Below are 20,278 nucleotides of genomic sequence, written 5' to 3' on the forward strand. Positions count from 1 at the left end.
ATTCATGTAGATAGTCCCCCCCGCCCCCCACCCCCAGAGGGAGAGCTTAACTCCACACCTCGAGTGTGGCTGCACTTTGTAATTTTCTTCCCAAAAATATGATAGAAAGTTGTTTTTTTTTTTTTTTAAGATTTTATTTATTTGAGAGAGAGAGAACAAGTGGTGGGGAGGGGCAGAGGGGGAGAGAGAGCGAGAAGCAGACTCCCTGCTCAGCAGGAAGCCTGATGGGGGGCTCCATCCCAGGACCTGGAGATCATGACCTGAGCCAAAGGCAGGCGCTTAACCTACTGAGCCACCCAGGTGCCTAATGATAGAAAGTTCTGAATGTCACAGAGGTTGAGAAAATAATGCTACCCACCAGTATTGTGTGACCACGATGGTAGAAGGAGATGATGTTGGAGGACTTCAGTCATCGTTTTAAGGGTAATTGAATCTCTTATTGCTGTTTAGCCTCTGGCATGAGATCAGTATTCTGTCTCTGATCAGATAAATATCTGATGTCATCGATCCAAGAATAATATGTTTAAAATGCTTCTTTGTCTCTTCCACAAATTGATCTGCTAGATCTCTGATGTTTCTCTCTTTTGATACTTGGTTGCATTAGAAAGAAAGGCTGGCAGCAGTGTTGTTCATTTGTCTAATTCACTTGAGTGCCAGGTACTTTTCAGATGGTGTACTTACTTGTCTTCTAAGAGATGGCTTTGGTTGTATTTCCTTTACTCTTTCCGGCTTTTATCCCCACTCTTTCTCTGTGTTCATCTGCACAGCTCTTGACTTACCAAACGCTCAGTTCAGCCATCACCCAGTTTTCAAATGTCTGAACTGCCCAAGGCTAATGGATAGATATTTTATTTAACTGATTTTTAAAAAAATATTTTATTTATTTATTTGAGAGAGAGAAAGAGAGAATAAGCAGTGGGAGGGGGAGAGGGAGAATCAGGCTCCCTGATGTGGGACTCCATCCCAGGACCCTAGAATCATGACCTGAGCCAAGGGCAGACACTTAACCTACTGAGCCACCCAGGCACCTAATTTTAGAAGCAGAGCCTAGATGCTTTGCTTCGGGTCTTCGGAATAATGCCTTGGGCTTTGGCCAAGATGTAGAGTCTGTTGGACAGACAGTTTCCTGGAGAGTTTCGAACTATCCTCCCAACTTTGTCTGTCTTTGGAAATCCTTTTTGTACAGGGGAAAATAACTTCCCTATCTTTTGGCTAAGATCAAGTATAGTTGGCCCTCGAACAACATGGGCCTGCACCACACAGGTCTGCTTATATGCAGATTTTTAAATTCTTTTGACAAATACAGTACTGTCAATGTAGTTTCCTTTTTTTAATTTTCTGAATCACATTTTCTTTTCTCTAGTGTTATTGTAAGAATACAGGATATAATACATACACCCTACAAAATCTGTGTTAATCAGCTGTTCATGTCATCAGTAAGGCCTCCAGGCAACAGTAGGCTATTAGTAGTTGAGTTTCTGGGGAGTCAAAAGTTACATACAGATTTTTGGCTGTGCCACTAATCCCTGCATTGTTCAAGAGTCAACTGTAATCTCTTTTGTTGGGAAGCATGTGACATGAATTTTTGCAACAGGGGGTTAGAAAGGAATTTTCTCTGTATACTTAGCCCTCTGTATTTCAGGCGTCCCCCCCCCCCCCCCAGCGTGTAAAGTACTGAAGACTGAAGACATGTGGCCTCCTGTGGTCTCTGGACCTTCCAACTGCCTTTTATCTTTGCTTTGTCCCAGCCTTCTCTTGAAGGCTTAATTCTTCTTGAAAGGGGCGCCTGGGTGACTCAGTCTGTTAAGCATCTGCCTTTGGCTCAGGTCATGATCCCAGGGTCCTGAGACTGAGCCCCGCATCAGGCTGCCCTCCTCAGCCTGCTTTTCCCTCTCCCTCTGCAGCTTCCCCTACTTGTACTCTCTCTCTCTCTGTGAAATAAATAAATAAAAATCTTTAAAAAAATTATTCTTGACAAATGATATACTCTGCATTCCTACAGTAAATTTTGAGTTTTATATGTATTAAAAGACACTGAAGGATCTGAGGATCCCTAGCCACCTTCTACCCTCTTTCTTTACAGTCTTTCCCTGTCTCCTTTTTTTTTTTTAAATATTTTATTTATTTATTTGAGAGAGAGAGAGAAAATGAGCAGAGGGGAGGGGCAGAAGGAGAGAGAGACTCAGACTCCCCACCCAGCAGGGAGCCGGGAGACCTGAGGCTCTATCCCAGGACCCTGTGATCATGACCTGAGCTGAAGGCAGACGCTTAACTGACTTAGCCACCTCTCCCCTCCTTCCCTTAGATTTATTACTTTCATTTTGGTTGAACAGTTAGAAGCCATGGTTTGTTTTCCTTTTCTTTTTTTAAAAGATTTTATTTTTAAATAATCACTACACCCAACCTGGGGCTCGAAATCACAACCCCGAGATCAACAGTCACTTGCTCCATGGACTGAGCCAGCCAGGCGCCCCGTTTTGTTTATTTATGATATCATACAGCGCTGTTGATGTTTCCTTTCACTTTTCTCTGTTTATCTTCGTACGCTACTTTTGTTGTTTCTAAGAAGGGAAATATTTGGGTTTGACTGGTGTAGTTCATCCACTCATTTTCCAAACACCCATGAAGTGCCTACTTATGCTACTTCTGTAAGTAGGCAGGCCCCTCGACAAATAGCACAAGGCCCCTGCCACTTGTCTGGAAGTGTAGACACTCAGAAAAGGAAATGTAATAAACAAACAGGGTATGTGTTGTAGCAGAGGTGTATGGCAAAGAATTGTTTTGGAGAAGTTGAGAAAAACCATCCTCTGAGCTAGGTCTTGAATGAACAGGAGCTTCTGAGGTCGAGTGGCGAACAGGAAGGGAAGCACACGGAATGGCAGGTACAAAGATGCAGAGCCCTGCTGGGTGTGCTGAGACTGGCAGGTGTCCAAAGGTTGATGTCGCTGGGCGGGTAGTCCCCGTGGAAGGTGTGTGCACCGAGGTGATAAACTTGGGGAGGTCAGTTGCTAGCTTCTTTACTGCACGCTGAAGGAAGTGGCTTCATCTGTCTAGAACCATGGGGGGCTGTGAGTGAGATAGTATGTTCCCAGAGGTGTTAGGTTGGACCATCTCGGAGAGCTTCTGACCCCGGCTCTCAACCTTGAGCTTACACCCTGGGAATAAAGTGTGTTCAGAGCCTCTGGTTGGCACTTATCTGCCATGCCCAGTGTAACCTGGACTTACTATATCATCTTTGCTCACTGGTCTGACCTCCACCCTTTACCCCCTGGCCTGCCTCCCTCTAGAGTTGGTTCTGGCTTTCCTCGGGTGGCGGTGGGGCGGGCTGTGGCATGCAGAAAGGACATGGCAGAAGACAAGCCTTTTCACACCCTTGGCTCTCCTCTGGCCCCCCTTTCTGTCTGCTATTTCTTCAGATCTTGGCCTCTGCTTTCTTCCAAATACTTGGCTTCCAGCCCAGGTGGGAGAGGGAGAAAGAACTTGTTTCCTTCAGCTCCTCTCTGAAAATAACCGGGCTGGCACCAGTCAGGAACAAGAAGTTCCTGAGTGTCTGCACCCCATGCTGTTGATGTCCGGCAGTCCCTGCTATGAACCTTTATGATGATGACGATGGTTTTTTCTTGCTATGAACCTTGTCTCTGCCCCACTTACCCTCCATCCCAGGATCTCTGTGGAGGGAAGTTAGGTGGTCTTTAAAGCCTCTGCAGCAGCCTCCATGGCTTAGCATAGTGAAGTGATGGGGGGCCGGGGTGGGTGGGTAAAGGAACCCTGGCACCCTGGGGAGATTGGGCTGATCTGTGGGAGGCCCTCCAAAGTGGGGAAAAGTCTGGTCTGTTGTAGGAAAATGGTGGATGCCTCTAACTGAGCCCAACCTTGGAATGTTTGCTACAGGCCTGAGGTTGCCCGGCAGGCGCTTAAGGCTCTTCTGGATGTCGGAAGCCTCCTCGCTGCCGACATCCTGGAGCCAGAAACTGGGGGTGGGGTGGGGTAAGATGGGGAGTGACACCTTCAACTCTCCTGTTCAAACAGATTCACCTTAAAACCTCACGGAGAAGAGCGGGTTAGAGTTCGTTCAGTCAAGTTAATAAAGCAAAGTATTGTAGTGGGTGCTCGATGCTGCATGATGAGTTATTTGAACTGGACTCAGGATGAGTCTTGAAGGACGAGTAAGCCCTGCGGGGAAGGGGAGGTCTAGCGCCAAGTCCCAGAGGCCTGGGGGGCAAGGCTAGGTCGGGGAAAGAGGGGGAACTGAGTTTGGCTGGCTCTGAGAGCGCCAGTGGCCGTGCGAAGTTGGAAGGACCACGCGGTGCCCTGAGCCCAGGACCAGGGGCAGACGGAGGATGGCGTCGGGGTAGTCACCCGCCTTAGGAGTGGGCGAAGAGGGGGCCCCCGGGACCCCCGCGGTGCTGGACTGCCCCTCCCCGTCCCCTTCAGGGGGCGGGACAAGTCAGACTCCCCCCACCCAAAGGTGGCTCGGGGCTCAGCTCTCTTAGCGTCCCACTGGAAGGAACGTTAGGGGCAAACAGGTTGGAGAGGAGGAGCTAGAGCACGCCGCCCTCCCGAGCGGTCTCAGAATTAGCAATCCGGGCCGTTCCTCTTTAAGGGGCGGGCAGGGGCGGGGCTCCCCTGCCTCTACCCGGAGGCTGCGTCCGTCCCCCTCCCCACAGACGCAGACGCAGTCGCCGAAGCTGCGCGGGCTTTCCTGACCTCGGGAGAAGGTGCTGAGGCCGTGGTGAGGCCGGGAGGTAGGGCAGGAGTCCAGCCACCACTTGACCGCCGGCTGCATCGTGTCGCCGGTTCCGCAGGCACCATGAGCCAGGACACCGAGGTGGACCTGAAGGAGGTGGAGCTGAACGAGCTGGAGCCCGAGAAGCAGCCGATGAACGCGCCGTCCGGGGCGGCCATGGCCGCGGTCGTGGTGGGCGGCGCCGAGAAGAACGGGCTGGTGAAGATCAAGGTGGCCGACGACGAGGCGGAGGCAGCGGCCGCGGCCAAGTTCACCGGCCTGTCCAAGGAGGAGCTGCTGAAGGTGGCGGGCAGTCCCGGCTGGGTGCGCACCCGCTGGGCGCTGCTGGTGCTCTTCTGGCTCGGCTGGCTCGGCATGCTAGCGGGCGCCGTGGTCATCATCGTGCGGGCCCCGCGCTGCCGCGAGCTGCCGGCGCAGAGTTGGTGGCACAAGGGCGCCCTCTACCGCATCGGCGACCTTCAGGCCTTCCAGGGCCCAGAGGGGGGCGACCTAGCAGGTGAGCTCTGTGCGCGCCCCCGGTTTAACGGGCCGCGGGCTCCGGTCCTCACCCCACCCCGCCCCGGATCGTCCCCGCACCCTGGGACGTAGCTTCTCCTTCCTTTCTTTGGAGAAAACCGCTCCCACTCCCTCTTGTGCGAGGGTAGCTGACTCAGCGTCTTCCGGCGCCGGAAGCCGGTCCTGATCCGGTGGCTGACGTTTCTGAAGTAATGTGCCGGGCATCTTACATCAGCAACTCTGAGTCTCATGATCCAAGCTCACCCCCCGGCCCCACACTTAGTTCCGGGGAGAGGGGAGACTAGGGCAGATCAGGGGCCTCTCAGAGGGACTTCACTTTAACCCTGCTTCCCCGTTTCAGGCCTAAAGCAGCATCTCGATTACTTGAGCACCCTGAAGGTGAAGGGCTTTGTGCTGGGCCCAATTCACAAGAACCAGAAGGATGACCTCGCGGGGACCAACTTGGAACAGATCGACCCCATTTTTGGCTCCAAGGAAGACTTTGACAATCTCTTGCAGTCCGCCAAGAAAAAGAGTGGGTGTCCTGGAGTTGTCTTGGAAGCCGCTGAGAAGGACTTGGCCTTCTGGCCACTTAGGAAAGACAGGATAGGATTTTTGTTCGGTTTACTCCTGACTGGCTCTGAGTTTTCCTAAGGCAGGTACAGGGAAGATTTCTTAGGCTTCAGCCTAAAAGGAATTTGTCAAGTCGTTTAGAGACTTTCTGCTTGCTGTGTGTTCAGCCATTTAACATCTGGGCTTCAGTGCCCTTATTTGTAAAATGTAGGCTTTTCCTGATTCAGTGGTTTATTTATTTTTTTAAAGTAGGTTCCACTGCCCAATGTGGGACTTGAACTCATGACTCTGAGACCAAGACTCAGCATGCTTTACTGACTGAGCCACCCAGGCGCCCTAATTCAGTGGTTTTTAAACTTGTAAAGGAGCGGATCCTTTTGAGAAAAATATCCAAATAAAATCACAGGGTTCACTTTGGGTGTGGGGAGCCCAGGACCCCATAGCTCAGCCTTCTCTACTGTACTATGTACCTTCTGCCTTAGAACATCTTAAACCGAGTTCAAATCTAAGCGTTTGTGCCACATAATACATAGGGAATAGTCTACCGGCTTGTATTTGTTGATTTCTTCCTTTTCCCTGACCCCAAAGTCTTTCTCACGACTACCTCTTCCTCCATTGTTCCAGGCATCCGGGTCATTCTGGACCTCACTCCCAACTACAGGGGCGAGAATTCGTGGTTCCTCCCCACGGAGATTAACACTGTGGCCGCCAAGATGCAGGTGAGTGTGTTGGTGCTGACGGCAGGTGGGAGCTGGATGTGGGGCTGTGTCGATCCTCCTGGCAAGCCCTGTAAACCTAGCCTGGCTCCAGCTGAGGGGCCCCTTGCTCCTTGGAGCCAAACTGGCGCACTGCTACCATGGGCAGGAGGGGAGGCCAACAGTGCACCCCCTCCCCCTTTTTGCTTGTTCCTTTTCTGGTCAGTGATTTTTCTTGTTTCCTTGACTCTGATGGTAACAGTGCCAGGAAAGGAATTTCTCAGATGTCAATCTGGGTTTGATTTTTCTTCCTTTTGGGAGAGGAAACCGTTTCTCTGTGGGACTCCTGTTCCGTCTGGTTTCCCAGCTCTTGTTTGATGTGTTTTGGAGTGGAGCCCAGTCTGAAATTGTAAGTGTTGTGGTCTTATGTGTCTGGGACCATGCCAGGTATTTTGTATGTGTTCCGAATTTCTCCATGACCACACAAGGTCCCTGTCATCTTTCATCTGTAAATGAAGAAGCTAAGGTTCAAAGGGCTTTGCCGTGCTTAGGATTTGAGGTCTCAAGTAGTCTCATTTCTGTAATCTGCCTTACCTGAATGAAGGTGTAGGTGCAAAGACTATATCCCGCAGGCTGGGAATGGGACTTTGTCCTCCTGTCCTCCGAGCTCCTGATGCCTGGGTTCTGGGCACTGAGCAGCAGGGAGTAGAATAAAAACGGAGAACACCCTGACCCTTTGCTGGCCCCTGTGATTCTGAGGTAGAATTCTTTACTCCCAGCATTTCCATAGGCCCCTTGGGGTCATCCAGTTCGCCCTTACTAATTGCCAGAAGACCCTTTAGGAGTTACTGATTGGGGGAGGGGAGCGCCTGGCTGGCTCAGTCCATAGAGCATGTGACTCTTGATCTCAGGGTGGTGAGTTTGAGCCCCACATTGGCGGTAGTGCTTACTTAAAAAAATCTCTTAATAGGTATTGATGAAGGCATGTTTTCAGATGGTGTGGCATGAGGACTAGTAGCTTCAGATGAAAATGGAAACCGGAGTAGAGAGCACAGGGCGTGGGGCTGTGGGGGTGGGGCCTCGTGTTCTGTGTTCACCCAGTTCTTGGAATTCAGGCCTGGGCCTGTGCTGCAGAGCTGACTCCTCTTTTCAAATCTTCGTCTACACTGCCGTGGGGCTGTGCTTTGAATTTCACTCTTTCATCATTGGCCTTGCTCTGACTTGCCCTCTTCCTCCTACCCTTCCCAGGCCTCAGGACACTGGAAGAGGAGTAAAGGATACTGGTCCTGGGATCTTGGCTAGCATTTTGGTCCCCTGTCTGCTGCTCTCTGACTGTGGTCTTGGGCATACTTCTTGCTTCTTTGAGAGTGTTTCCTCATTTCTGACATGAGTGTACAAGCATTCCACACATGCTAAGGGTTAAAAGAAATTACGTTTACGAACATACTTTTTCTCTTGGGCCTTTCCTATCGGTGTCCAAAGGTGAAGCTGTGTGATTTGCCCTGGGGAGGAACAGAAGTGAAATGCTGTAGTTAAGAATCAGTGATAGTTCAGAAGGGGAGGGAACCAAAGGCTAACCCTCTCTGATAGAGGTGGTTAAGTGAGGCCGGTCAAGACAAGTGACTCTCCCAGGGTCATGGAGAAGTGCGTCATGGGCAAGGTTTGGCATGGGCTGGATTTTGCGTCAGAGTATTGATACCTTTCCCCTGTTCTTTTGCCCCCTTCCCTGTAGGGTGCTCTGAGTTTTTGGCTGCAGGCTGGTGTGGATGGGTTCCAGGTTCGGAATGTGGAGCATCTGACAGTAAGTCCCTTTCCATGGGGAAGGCAGAGAGCCTGGATGAGAGCAGAGGGACTCTCCAGGGCTTGGTAGTGTTACTGCTCCTCGACTTTGCTTTTTTCTCTTCTAGGATGCGTCTTTGTTCTTGGCTGAGTGGCAGAACGTGACCAAGAGCTTTAGTGAAGATAGGTAGGTGCTAGGCCTCCCCTGCCAGATCTGCTTCCTTGTGGGATCCCCTCAGTTGAGCGCTAGGCCCCAGGAATGGGGGAATTCCTAGTCCAAATTCTTCATCTTCATTTTTTTGTTGTTCTTTACCAACCTTGTTCCCCACCCTGCTCTGTGCAGGCTCTTGATTGCAGGGACCGAGTCCTCTGACCTTCAGCAGATTCTGAGCCTGCTTGGATCCACAAAGGACCTGTTGTTGACGAGCTCATACCTGTCAAGCCCTGGTTTCAGTGGGAAGCGCATCGAATTCCTTGTCACCCAGTTTTTGAACGCCACTGACAATCGCTGGTGCAGCTGGAGTGTGAGTGCCGTCGTGGGGGGCGAGGGTGCCGGAAGAGGCCTGGCGGAGGAAGGGGTGCTGGCAGATGGAGGCAAAGGCGGGCTTTGGGGTTCACCTCCGTGCATCCATTCCTGCAGCTGTCTCAGGCGGGGTTCCTGACTTCCCTCGTGCCGGCTCATCTCCTCCGCCTCTACCAGCTGCTGCTCTTCACCCTGCCCGGCACCCCAGTTTTCAGCTATGGAGACGAGATTGGCCTGGAGGCAGCCGCCCTTCCTGGCCAGGTATGGCTTGCTGCCTCCTCCCCGCGCTGGGAGGCGGTTGTGTTCATCTAGCACGACGGTTGTGTGCATGGCAACAGGCAGACATGAGCCTTGGGTGGAAGTGCGTTTGATTCCTGGTCAGTCCCCTCATCGGTCACTGTGTGGCCTCGGCAAGTCATTTCCTGCCATGGCCTTGACCATCTCTTCTGGGATATTGCATTTCTTGTAGGGATTCAATGAGAGCCTATTTTAAAAGGTGATGGCTGACCCCTGGCAGGTATTCAGTATGGGAGCCGTCACTCACCTGTCCATTCATTCATTCGTACGATCGGGGGACTCTTTTATGTCCTCCAGCAACTCATAGTTTAGTGGAGGACCCAGATGAGTACGAGAAATGTGCAGTAGCCCCTCTGTGATCGGGTAAGACCACGAAGGCTCTCACTTAGTTTAGCCAGAGGGCTGGAGGTTGACACCCCAGCTGATATTGCTAGAACTGGTCGTTCACGGAGTAATTGCTCTATGCCACGCACAGAGGATACAGCAGTACACAAGAGAGCTGCAGGTGGCCAAGTTAGATAATAAAATAGAATAAAGGTGCCCAGTGCTGCTCAGTGCTGTGCAAAAGAGAGCAGGGCCAGCGGCCTAGAGGACAGGGACGGGAGACGTTCTCCATCCAGGGGCCACAGAAGATCTGGTGAGACAGCTGAGCAGAGGCTGGAGGGCTGTGAGGGAGCTGGCTTGTGGCTGGCTGGGAGAAGAGCCCCCTGGGCGGAGGGCACAGTGTGGGCAGGGCCCCGGGGCAGGAGCCTGCCTTGCCTGTCCGGTAGCAGTTAGGCCACAGTCGGGGGAGGCTCTGCATGGATAGGGCTAGGAACGGGAGGAGAAGCGAGAGCAGGCCCAGGCCTTTTCCGAGTCCTGTTTTCTCTGCTTTTCAGCCTGCGAAGGCTCCGTTTATGCTCTGGGATGAATCCAGCTTTCCCAACACCTCAGGACCTGGAAGTAGCAACATGACCGTGAAGGTAAGGGTTTTGGGTGGGCCAGGCCCGCTCAGCAGGTGGGCAGGTGGCTTGTAGGAGTTCGCGCCCTTTATCTTTTCCTGCTGTCTCCCTCCTTTGCAGAGCCAGAATGAAGACGCTGGTTCCCTCCTCTCCCTATTCCGGAGGCTGAGTGATCAGCGAGGAAAGGAGCGCTCTCTACTGCACGGAGACTTCCACGTGCTCTCGTCGGGGCCGGACCTCTTTGCCTATATCCGCCAGTGGGACCAGAACGAGCGTTTCCTGGTAGTGCTCAACTTCGGGGAGGTGGGCCAGCCTGCCAGGTTGGGGGCCTCTGGTCTGCCGGCCACCGCCAGCCTGCCAGCCAGCGTCGACGTGCTACTCAGCACCAGGCTAGACCGTGAGGAGGGTGCCTCTCTGGAGCTGGAGCACCTCAACCTGGAGCCCTACGAGGGGCTGTTGCTCCGCTACCCCTATGTGGCCTGACAGGACCCACCGTCCCTCTCCTCCCCAGGCCCTTTAGGTCCTGGTTTCTTTTCCTTTTTTTTTTTTTTACTGTCACAGATTACAGATGAAATCCCAGATAAGGTGTGTTCTGGCTTCAAATAAAAGTCACTCCCACCTGGTGAGGTCTTGTCTTCCCTCCATCTCTCTGTCAGGGCAGGGGCACCCCTCCCCCCTCCCCTGAGACCTGCGTCGCAGTGAGCAGGGCCAGAGAGTTCCGTGCACCCGCTCTAGCCCGAGGTGGAGGGGCCTTTCAAGCTCACAACAATGTGGTGTCAGGGCTAGGACTAGCATCTGGGCCAGGGGCCCGTCCTGGAGGTTTTGGGTCTTAACCAGTTCTTTCCTTATCCTCCTCAGCAATGGTCTCCAGCCAAGTGTGGTCAGGTTTCCTGTTTTTGCAGACTTGGCATTTCAGGGAGAGAGAGTTGGAGTCAGGTGGCCTGTTTTCCAAGAGGTGCTGCTGCTGCTTTTTTTTTTTTTTAAAGATTTTATTTATTTATTCGACAGAGATAGAGACAGCCAGCGAGAGAGGGAACACAAGCAGGGGGAGTGGGAGAGGAAGAAGCAGGCTCATAGTGGAAGAGCCTGATGTGGGGCTCGATCCCAGAATGCCGGGATCACGCCCTGAGCCGAAGGCAGACGCCCAACCGCTGTGCCACCCAGGTGCCCCAAGAGGTGCTTCTTTTTTTAAAGATTTTATTTATTCATTTGACAGAGAGAGACAGCCAGTAAGAGAGGGAACACAAGCAGGAGGAGTGAGAGAGGAAGAAGCAGGCTCCCAGTGGAAGAGCCTGACGTGGGGCTCGATCCCAGAACTCCAGGATCACGCCCTGAGCCGAAGGCAGACGCCCAACGACTGAGCCACCCAGGCGCCCCCCAAGAGGTGCTTCTAAAGGGTACTGGAGGGCATTCATTCACCAGGAATCTCCTGTGTACTCAGCACGTGCCAGGAATTGTTCAGTCCTGGGGTTGCAGGAGGGAACAAAGGACAAAATCCCTCTCCTTGGGGCTTACAGTGTAGTGAGGAGATGGAGAAGAAAGAGGGTGAATACAGTTTGAGTGCCATGGATATAGTGATAGTATGCCAAGGGAAAAGAGTAAAGTGGGAAGAGAGGGAGGGGTTTGGGGTGGAGGGAATTTGAGGAGGGGCTAGAGGCGTCCTCTCCCAGGAGGTGACGTCTGAATGAAAGGCCTGAAGGAGGGGGTTCCCTTGCCAGATACGTGGGGAAGGGGGCTCTCTGGTGCCCTTGGGCGGGGGCGGGCCTTACTCAAGGGTGGGGGGGGAATGAGGTCTGGTTGGCAGGGGTCGGGCAGATCAGGAAGGTCCAAGTCAGGTGGTTACATAGGGTGCAAAGAATTTGGCCAGTGGCACTGTTTGAGGGCATGGTCCCCACAAGACTGCCCTCATTTTCAGATTCCAGCTGCAAGTTCTAGGCTCAAACCATTGTCAGTGGGTAAGTTGGCAGAAAGACTTACAGAACTCAGGAAAGTCCCGAGATGATGGTGTTTTAATAGCAGACGGATACACATTCACCAGAGGACAGGTTGCATAGGGTGGAATGTGGGGAGCTCCAGGCGTGAAGCTCCCAGTGGATTGTCGTCTCCCAGTGGAGCCCTGGACCTGAGACCTACTCCTGGTTTATAACGCACAGTGTGGCCAAGCAGGGAAGCTCACCTGAGTCTTGGTGTCCAGGGTTCTCCTTGGGGCCCACATGGCTGACCTCGAGTCTCCACTTCCCCCAGAGGTCGTGTGTCCCAAAGCACTCCTTGTAAATCACATTGTTACACTGATGGGTGTCTGAAGGCCCCAGACAAACACTGCTGTCAGGACATTCCGGGGGCTTAGAGGTCACCTCCCAGGAGCTGAGGGCAAAGGCCAGATGCTGGTTAAAGTAGACTTCACCCCATGCAGGGTCTGAGGGAGTGGGATGGGAGTTGGAGGGTTTTGAGCATCGAGGGTGGTCCGACTCTGATTTTCGCTGACTCACTGGCTGTCCCGCCCGCAGGGAGGCCAGTTAGGGGGCTTGTTACGGCTACAGCTCAGTAGACTTACCGGGATAACAGCAGTGGAGGAGGATGTGTGCTGGCTTTGCAGATAGACCCATGGATTTTCTGTTGGATCTTTCTATTGCAATCTTGATCCTCAGGTTGGCCTCACAGCCCTTGGGGTTAATTCGGGCCCTCCCAGGTTTCTTAGGAAAAAGAACACTTGATTCCTGCAGGATGGAACTAGGGGCCTGGGCCTCTAAGGGGGTCCTGGTAACAGGGGACAGGTCAAGGGACTAGCTGCCCCACATGAAGGCCCAGTCCCCGTTTGCTCACTTTGGTTTCCCTTGCCCTGCACCTGTTCCAGGGGCTGCAAGGGCATGTGCTCTGACGCCAAGGCGCAGGTCCCGTGAAGACACACTTGGTAGCCAGCCGGGTGGGCCTCCACTCTCTGCCTTCCATGGCCCTTCTCCCTCCTACTAGTGCCTCTGGGTTCTGGCCCTTGTCAGATCCACGCCTCTCCTTTTCCTGCCGCTCCGCACCCTCGGGTTCTCTCCCGGGGCGCCGGCTCCAGCCCTCCCCGTTTCTCTCTCGCTCTGCCTCCGGCCTCCCCTCTGACCTGGTTGGTTGGTGTCATGGTGTCACTACAGATCGAGACTCATCCTCATTTTGTGCTTTGCAATTTACTGCAGACTCACTTTTTAAAAAGCCCTTTCCCATTTCACATCAAGTGGCTGAGTAGCCTAGGGGGGCCTGGATATAGATGAGTCAGGCTGATTGTAAGGTTTGGGCTGGAGCCACTGGAAGACAGGACGTGCGTTTGCTGAGGTGGGGAGGACGGCCGGAGGAACAGGTTTAGTTTTTACCAATATCATAAAATTTGCCATGTTAACTGGTTTTAGGTGTGCAGTTCAGTGGCATTAAGAATATTCCCATTGTGGTCCGACCAGGGCACTGTTCACCTCCAGCCATCGTGCCGAACTGAGACTGTGCCCATTAAACATAACACCGTCCCTCCATATTAAATTTTTATTTTTTATTTTTAGAGATTTTATTTATTTGGGAGAGAGAGCGAGCAAAAGCACAAGCAGGGGGAGAGGGAGAGAGAGAGGGAGAAGCAAGCTGCCTGCTGAGCAGGGAGCCCAATATGGGGCTCGATCCCAGGACCCTGGGATCCTGACCTGAGCCGAAGGCAGACCCTTAACCGACTGAACCACCCAGGTGCCCCCCCCCTATTTGTTTTTAAAATAGAAAATGAAGAAACCAAAAATTACATGAAGACATGGAAACTCCCAAAGATACCGGGGGAAGTCCTGGTCCTGCCGGACCTCTGTGCTGTGGGGAACAGATGAGAAGATGAACAAAAGGGCCTCTGAGTCTGCGAGAGCTGTGCCACGGAGGGCCTCATGTTACTGCCCGCAGCAAAGGAGGAAGGAAGCGGAGAGGCAGGTGTAGACATAGAGGCTGTCTCAGCCCCCAATTACCTTGTGACGGAGGAATCCTCCCCCACCCCCCCGTTATCACAGTCCAGGCATCCAGGCAGGTAGCCAGAATGCAGAATCCTCTGGAAAAATCTCTATTCAACATCTACTGAATTGGAATCTCTGGGGGGTGAGCCTGGGAGTTGATTTTTAACCAGCTTTCTGAAATGATTCCTACAGCAGTTTGGGAATCATAGATCAACGCTTTGCGAACTTGGCCGAATTATATCTGAGGACACAGATTAGGGCAAAGAAGTCCCGGTTTTTCTCCTATTTCAGCAGGTCTGGGAGAGGACACCAGAATCTTTGTAAGAAGCTACGGTAAGAACGAGAAAGGAACACTGCTCTCAGGGGTAGGGAAGCATGGGGTAGGGGGTGACATGGTCAGGTTTGAGTTCCAGGAAGCTCACTCTGGCTCTGCTGTTGGGGAAGAAGCGGAGGGTGGCTGGGAGCCCTATAGGAGGCTGTTGGAACAGCTAGGGAAGATTCGGAAATGAGTGGGGCGGAGGCTGTGGGGTTGGAGAGGAGGGGATGGTTTGGAGAGATGTTTTCAGAGAAGAAGCTCCAGGATTTCATGTGTGCCTAGGAGGGATGGACTTGCTGTGAAGGGAGAAGGGAGCTGTGTGGTGACTCCCGAGTTTCTAGCTCAGGTGGTTGGGGAGCAGGCTGGGGCCCTCAAGCTGGGTGGGGAAGGCAGGAGGAGAAGCAGCTGTGGGCTGGAAGGGGATCAGCTCTGTGTAGATGTGCTGGGCGTAGGTGCCCTTGGACTTGCAGGTGGAGGCTTCCAGCAGGGGAGGGTCTGCTGCTCAGCAGAGGGAGAGAGGTGGGGTTGCATACGGTGAGAGTGAAGGATGTCCTGCGGAGCATGTGGGGTGGAAAGGGCGGAAGGGAGAGGTTGGAGCCCTGAGGACTGGCACCAGTTACAGGACAGACATGGAAGAGGGACCCCCAGAAGAGAACAGAGCCCTTGGGGGAGGGGATGGGAAGGCAGGACGAGGAGACCAGGCTGGTGTCAGCTAGAGCAGAGCTGTTCCAGGTGGTCTTCAGTTTGGTGATGTCATTGGTCTTCTGGCAGCCTCCTCCAGAGCACTTCCAGGGGACGATGGAGAAATGAAGTTTTCTAATCCTAAGGGTAGGAGGGCTTTACACAAGTTTCTAGATAGTATCAGTGGGTGTTCCTGTTTTTTCAGCGGCAAAAGAATTTATTGAAAGGCCCTCAGGAACTGCCAGGACGAGGCAGGACCAGACTTGGAAAATGGGCAGGAAGCAAGGGCCAAGCAGCAGGAAGGACAACTGTCTTTTAACTGGAACAGCCTGGAAGGCTGCCACTAGGGGACACGCTGCCAATGCGTGTGCGGTTGGACCCAGAGCCGCCGGCTGTGCGGATGGGGTGTGGGGGACACTGAAATTCAGACCCCCAGGTCCCATGCCTGCACTGAGGGGCACCCTTCCCAGTTCATACCGGGGTGCGGAGTAGCCTAGGGGGGGCCCTGGATATAGAAGAGTCAGGATGATTATAAGGCTTTGGCTGGAGCCACTGGAAGACTGGCTATGCCTTTACCGAGCTGGGGAAGGCTGCCAGAGGAACAGGCTTGAAAGGGAAAATGAGCAGCTCCATTTGGGCCGTGCTGCCTCTGAGATCCGACAGACAGGTGGAATGTCAGGAAGTTAGCAGGGTCCAGCGTTGGCGCAGTGACCTGGGCTGGAGATTCGAATCTGGGAGTCAGGGGTGCAGCTGGCACGGAGAGTCATAAAATGACAGGAGGGGACCAGCAGGGCAGGAGGCGACCAGCAGGGTGAGTGTAGAGAGGCGCAGAGAAGAGAAGCAGGCCCTTCCCAGGTTAGAGACGAGGAGCCAGCGACAGACACTGGGAGTGACGGGCAGTGAGGTGGGTGGGAGGGGGCGCCCTGGAGACCAGGCAGTGGGGGAAATGTAGATGGACTGCCAGGCAGTGTAGACCATCTGCTTTGGACCCGCCTTTGTTCCTCTTAGTGCTAACAAATGGAATGTCAGCACCTGGCCTTAAATGTCCCAGGTCCCGGGCACCTGGGGGGCTCCGTCGGTTAAGTGGCTCCCTTCAGCTCAGGTCGTGATCCCAGGGTCCTGGAATCAAGCCCCACATCGGACTCCCTGCTCTGCGGGGAGCCTGCTTCTCCCCCAGCCTCTCCCCCTCCCCCTGCTTGTGCTCTCTCTCACACAAATAAATAAAAATCTTAAAAAAAAAAAAAAATTCCAGGTCCCTCTAACTGGTGGTGATGAAAACACCCCACCTCAGCATAAGGAGAAAATGCTCCCTCTTTCTCTGAAGCCACGGAATGAAAGCAGCTTCTTTCCTGCAGCCTGAAACCATCCTTGCAAACGTTATTTCCAGCAAGAGAATCTTGTCAGACAATCACATTTAAGAGGTAGTTGCTTTGTCCCGCGAAAGTAACCTTTAACTTTTACAAAGCTTGTGATTCTGATCGCTTGTCTTCCTTAATAATGGGTTGCCCTGGCAATAGTATTTAAATTCACATCTCTGTTTTCTCGAAGGTATAAATACCTGTGAGTTTTTTTTTGTTAAGCCGGAGGGGAGCATTGGCACCTCCCTCTTCTCCCACGTGCAGGAATGTAAAATAATCCCCGTGACTGTGAGGTTTCTTCCACAAAGAGTTTGAGAGTCTGGTCTCATTCAAATGAACACACAGGCGGCAAGGGCACGCGCTGTGAGTGTGGAGGGCAGGGGGCACGAGGAGAGGTCAAAGTCGAGCACCCCTTTGGGGAGAAGGCCAGGGAACTGACTGGGGACCAGGGCAAGGCGATGTGGATGGTACCGTGAGGCCCACCGGCTAAGGTCAGCAGCCCTGTGGGCTGGTGCCAGTCGACAAATTCGCGGGACTTCTCCCCAGCCGTGCTGGGCCGCCCGCGTGTAGATCAGGGAAGCTGGATGGTGGGGTTGATGGGGGTGGTGTATTTGCCGTCTACACCAGGGGCCAGGGGGCCGTGGATAGTTGTGGTGTCAGTGAAAGACTGCATGATTCAGGCTTCTCAGGGAAGGAAGGCCAGTGGCAGGGGAGGAGGAAGGAGCAGCTCGGGAGTGTAAGCTCTCATGGGGCAGTGGTTGAGGCCGCTGGGATAGAGGCGAGGTCCCTGGGGCACAGGAGATCACGACACTGGCACTGCTCAGTTGAATGAGTCGCCCAGCCAGGGTGGCAGCCAGGGTGAAGGGGAGGAGAGCATGGGCTCAGAGATCACTTGGGGGTGGACGCTTTGGTCTCCTCTGTCTAAACCTTAGTAGTTTCAGTTTCCTCATGTGGGAGATGATCTGAACTCTTCATTCACAACACTTATGACACCAAATGTGTGTATTTTCTCACACCAACCACTTCTCCTACAATTCAGTTCAATTCAATTCAATTCAACGCTGGCACTGTCTACCAGAGTCCATATCAGATCTCACAGGTTAAGGGCTCATTCCCCCAAGACTGGCCTCATTTGAGATGCCAGTTGCAAGTGTCATGTTGTCACTGAAACTTCTGACTGAACTCAGGAAAGTGTTTTCCTTACTATTAACAGTTTATTATAAAGGATACAACTCAGGAACGGCTACAGGGAAGAGCTATATGGGGCAAGGTTTGGGGGAGGGAAGGTGCCCACAGAGCGTCCATGCCCTCTGGGCGCACCGCCCTCCCAGCACCTTGATGTGCTCACGGACCTGGAAGCTCTCCGTTCTCTGTCATTGAAGGGTTTTTATGGAGGTGCCATCATGTAGGCATGACAGATCAAGTCCTCGGCCGTTAGTGATTGTAATGAAATGTCCAGCTCTTCTTCCTTCCCTGAGGTCAGCGGTGGGGCTGAAAGTTCCAACCCTCTATTCGGGGGTTGGTTCCTCCAGCAACCAGCACTCCCCCCCTCCCCAGCAATGTAGGGTCCCTCCACCCCAAGGGTTACATCATTTCCATAAACTCAGGTGTGGCCTGAAAGGGGCTTGTTCTGAGTCATTAAAGTTCTCCTCTCACACCTCTCCCTCAAGAAATTCCAAAGCGTTTAGAAGTTCTGTGTTGGGAATGGGGGACAAAGACCAAATATCTATTTCTTATTAAATTATAGATAGGGACAATGACGTCCAGCTGGAGGGATTTTTCAGGACCCAAAGAGAGTGCTGTCTGCATGTCAGAGCAGGGAGAACGATGACAGGAGTCAGAGAAGCCCATGGGCTTTCTGCCTGCTTCCCAGTGTCTAAGGCAGCAAAAATATAATACCAATCGTTTCTTGTCCACTGTATCACCATGTGTCCCGGACTTTTCTGCTCCTGAGGGGCCACGGTCTCACGCTCCCACCCCCCGGACTTGGCTTTGAAGAGGCAGAGGAGCCGGTGAAAGGGAAAGCGAAGACCATGGCGGGGGAGAAGGAAACCCGTGTTTACCGAGTGCTTGATACATGACAGGCCCTGCACAATCATCTCCTTACAGAGGAGGAAACTGAGGCTTGAAATAGCGAAGCGATTTGTTCCAGTTCACCAGCTCTGGCTCCCAAACTCTTGGCCATACTCCCAAACTTCCCCTGTGGTTTCCCGAGTGATAGGGACGTTAGGAACATCTTTCGTTCTTAGTATCCTGGCTCCTGACACAGAGCTAAGTCCCTTGGAATTTCCTGGGCGATAGGAGTGCCTTTTTTTGAACATGATGACTCTTCCTAGGCTCCTGGATAGCTTCCGAGTGGGGGCTTAGAAGCTTGGAACTTGGCGTGCCCATTTCATCCGCCAGGCAGGAGAGAGGGGATAGAGATTGAGTGGATCATCCATCATACCTACATGATGACGGCTCCATAAAGATCCCTACAGTATGGGGTTCAGAGGGCCTCCCAGTCAGGGAGCACATTCATGTGCTGGGAGGGTGGTGCACCCCAAGTCCGCGGGAACAGAAGCTCCTGAGCTCGGGACCCTTCTGGACCTCGCTGTTCATGTGTCCATTCTCCTTTATCACCTCCTCTAGCATCTAACCAGTAAATGTGTTTATCTGAGTTCTGTGAGCAAATTATTGAACCTGAGGAGGGCATTGGGGGAATTCCCAATTTGTAGCCACATCAGACAGAAGTACGGGTACCCTCAGGACCCACTACTTGAGATTGGTGGGAAAGAGGGGGATGTCTTGTGGCCCTGAGCCCTTAGCCTGTGGGATCTGATGTTAACTCCAGATGGATAGTGTCAGAATCACCTGGCTGTTGTTGGAGAACTAGCTGGTGTGTGTGTGTGTGTGGGGGGGAACACAACAACAACCCACTATTTGGGGTCAGAAATTTTGTGAGTAGACTGTAAAGGAAACAGAATTTTTAATGGGGTAAGAAAATTCGAGGCAGAGGAGCTGGAAGGAGTGAAAAGCATGAATGAGGGGGCTTGGGGCCTGTGTAAGGACCAGGAGAATTTCTGGGGCTGTCTAGGGTCAATGGGGTGAGGGGTCACAGAAGAGCCTGGACAGAAGGCTGTTGGGGGCTGAGGAGCTTGTACTTTTATCTCAAGCTATTGGCTAGTTGTTAGCAAACGATTGGCAGCATCGGGTCTCTGTTTTGGCAAAATCCCTTTGGCTGAAGCACGGAGAATGAATGGGAATGGGATCAATTAAGTCGGGGGTTGGCAAACTACAGCTGGTCGGCCTGTTTTTATACCCATTGTAAGTTAAGAATGGGTTTTGCATTTTTAAATGGCCAGAAAAAAACTCAAAAGAAAAATAACGTTTTGTGGCACATGAACATTATATGCAATTCAAAGCTCAGTGGAATTTAAATAAAGTTTTATTGGAACACAGCCATGTGCATTCACTTATGTATTGTTGATGGCTGCTTTTGCCTACAATGGCAGTACTGAACAGTTTTGACAGAGACTATAATACATAAGGACCTACATAATATCCTTAATTTTGCCTCTTGGTCCGCAGAGCCTAAAATATTTAGTTATCTGGCCCTTTATAGAAAAGGTTTGTTAACCCCTGAATTAAGGGATAATTTTAGCATTTCAGGCACTCTTGCGCTAGGATGATGACGGGGCAGATGGAGAGCGCTGGATGAATTTAGGAACTGTTCGGGAGGTGGCCTGACCAAATGGTATGGGGAGTGAAAAGGAGGAGTCCAAGATGACTCACAGATTTCTGGATGGAGCGCTGCGTGGATGGCAGTGCTAGCCAGGCCAGGAACACCAGGAGGGGGAGTAGAACTGGGGGGGTGGAGGAGGTACAGGGACCCGCTGGGAGAGTGATGGTCATTTCAGTCCTGGTTCATGTGATAG

General features: G+C 52.5%; 1 protein-coding gene across 1 annotated transcript; it reads left to right on the forward strand.

The window, feature by feature from the left end:
* Nucleotides 1–4,650: 4,650 nt before the first annotated feature.
* SLC3A2 (solute carrier family 3 member 2) lies at nucleotides 4,651–10,673 on the forward strand. The gene is made up of 9 exons (XM_045793726.2): nucleotides 4,651–5,243; nucleotides 5,604–5,777; nucleotides 6,440–6,534; nucleotides 8,243–8,311; nucleotides 8,418–8,476; nucleotides 8,633–8,813; nucleotides 8,930–9,073; nucleotides 9,988–10,071; nucleotides 10,171–10,673. The coding sequence occupies exons 1-9, from the start codon at nucleotides 4,811–4,813 to the stop codon at nucleotides 10,531–10,533; spliced, it is 1,602 nt and encodes a 533-aa protein (XP_045649682.2). The 5' UTR covers nucleotides 4,651–4,810; the 3' UTR covers nucleotides 10,534–10,673.
* Nucleotides 10,674–20,278: the final 9,605 nt, after the last annotated feature.

Source organism: Ursus americanus, chromosome 24 (genome assembly GCF_024610735.1).
Source record: "Ursus americanus isolate L20-20 chromosome 24, mUrsAme1.1.p, whole genome shotgun sequence".
NCBI lineage: Eukaryota > Metazoa > Chordata > Mammalia > Carnivora > Ursidae > Ursus > Ursus americanus.

Bases quoted from the DNA above. Each gene is read 5' to 3' on its own strand.
- SLC3A2 (XM_045793726.2), top strand. From the start codon at position 4,811: ATGAGCCAGGACACCGAGGTGGACCTGAAGGAGGTGGAGCTGAACGAG. The intron at 6,535-8,242 runs GTGAGTGTGTTG...CCTTCCCTGTAG, and splicing joins CTGTGGCCGCCAAGATGCAG to GGTGCTCTGAGTTTTTGGCT. The intron at 9,074-9,987 runs GTATGGCTTGCT...TCTGCTTTTCAG, and splicing joins CAGCCGCCCTTCCTGGCCAG to CCTGCGAAGGCTCCGTTTAT.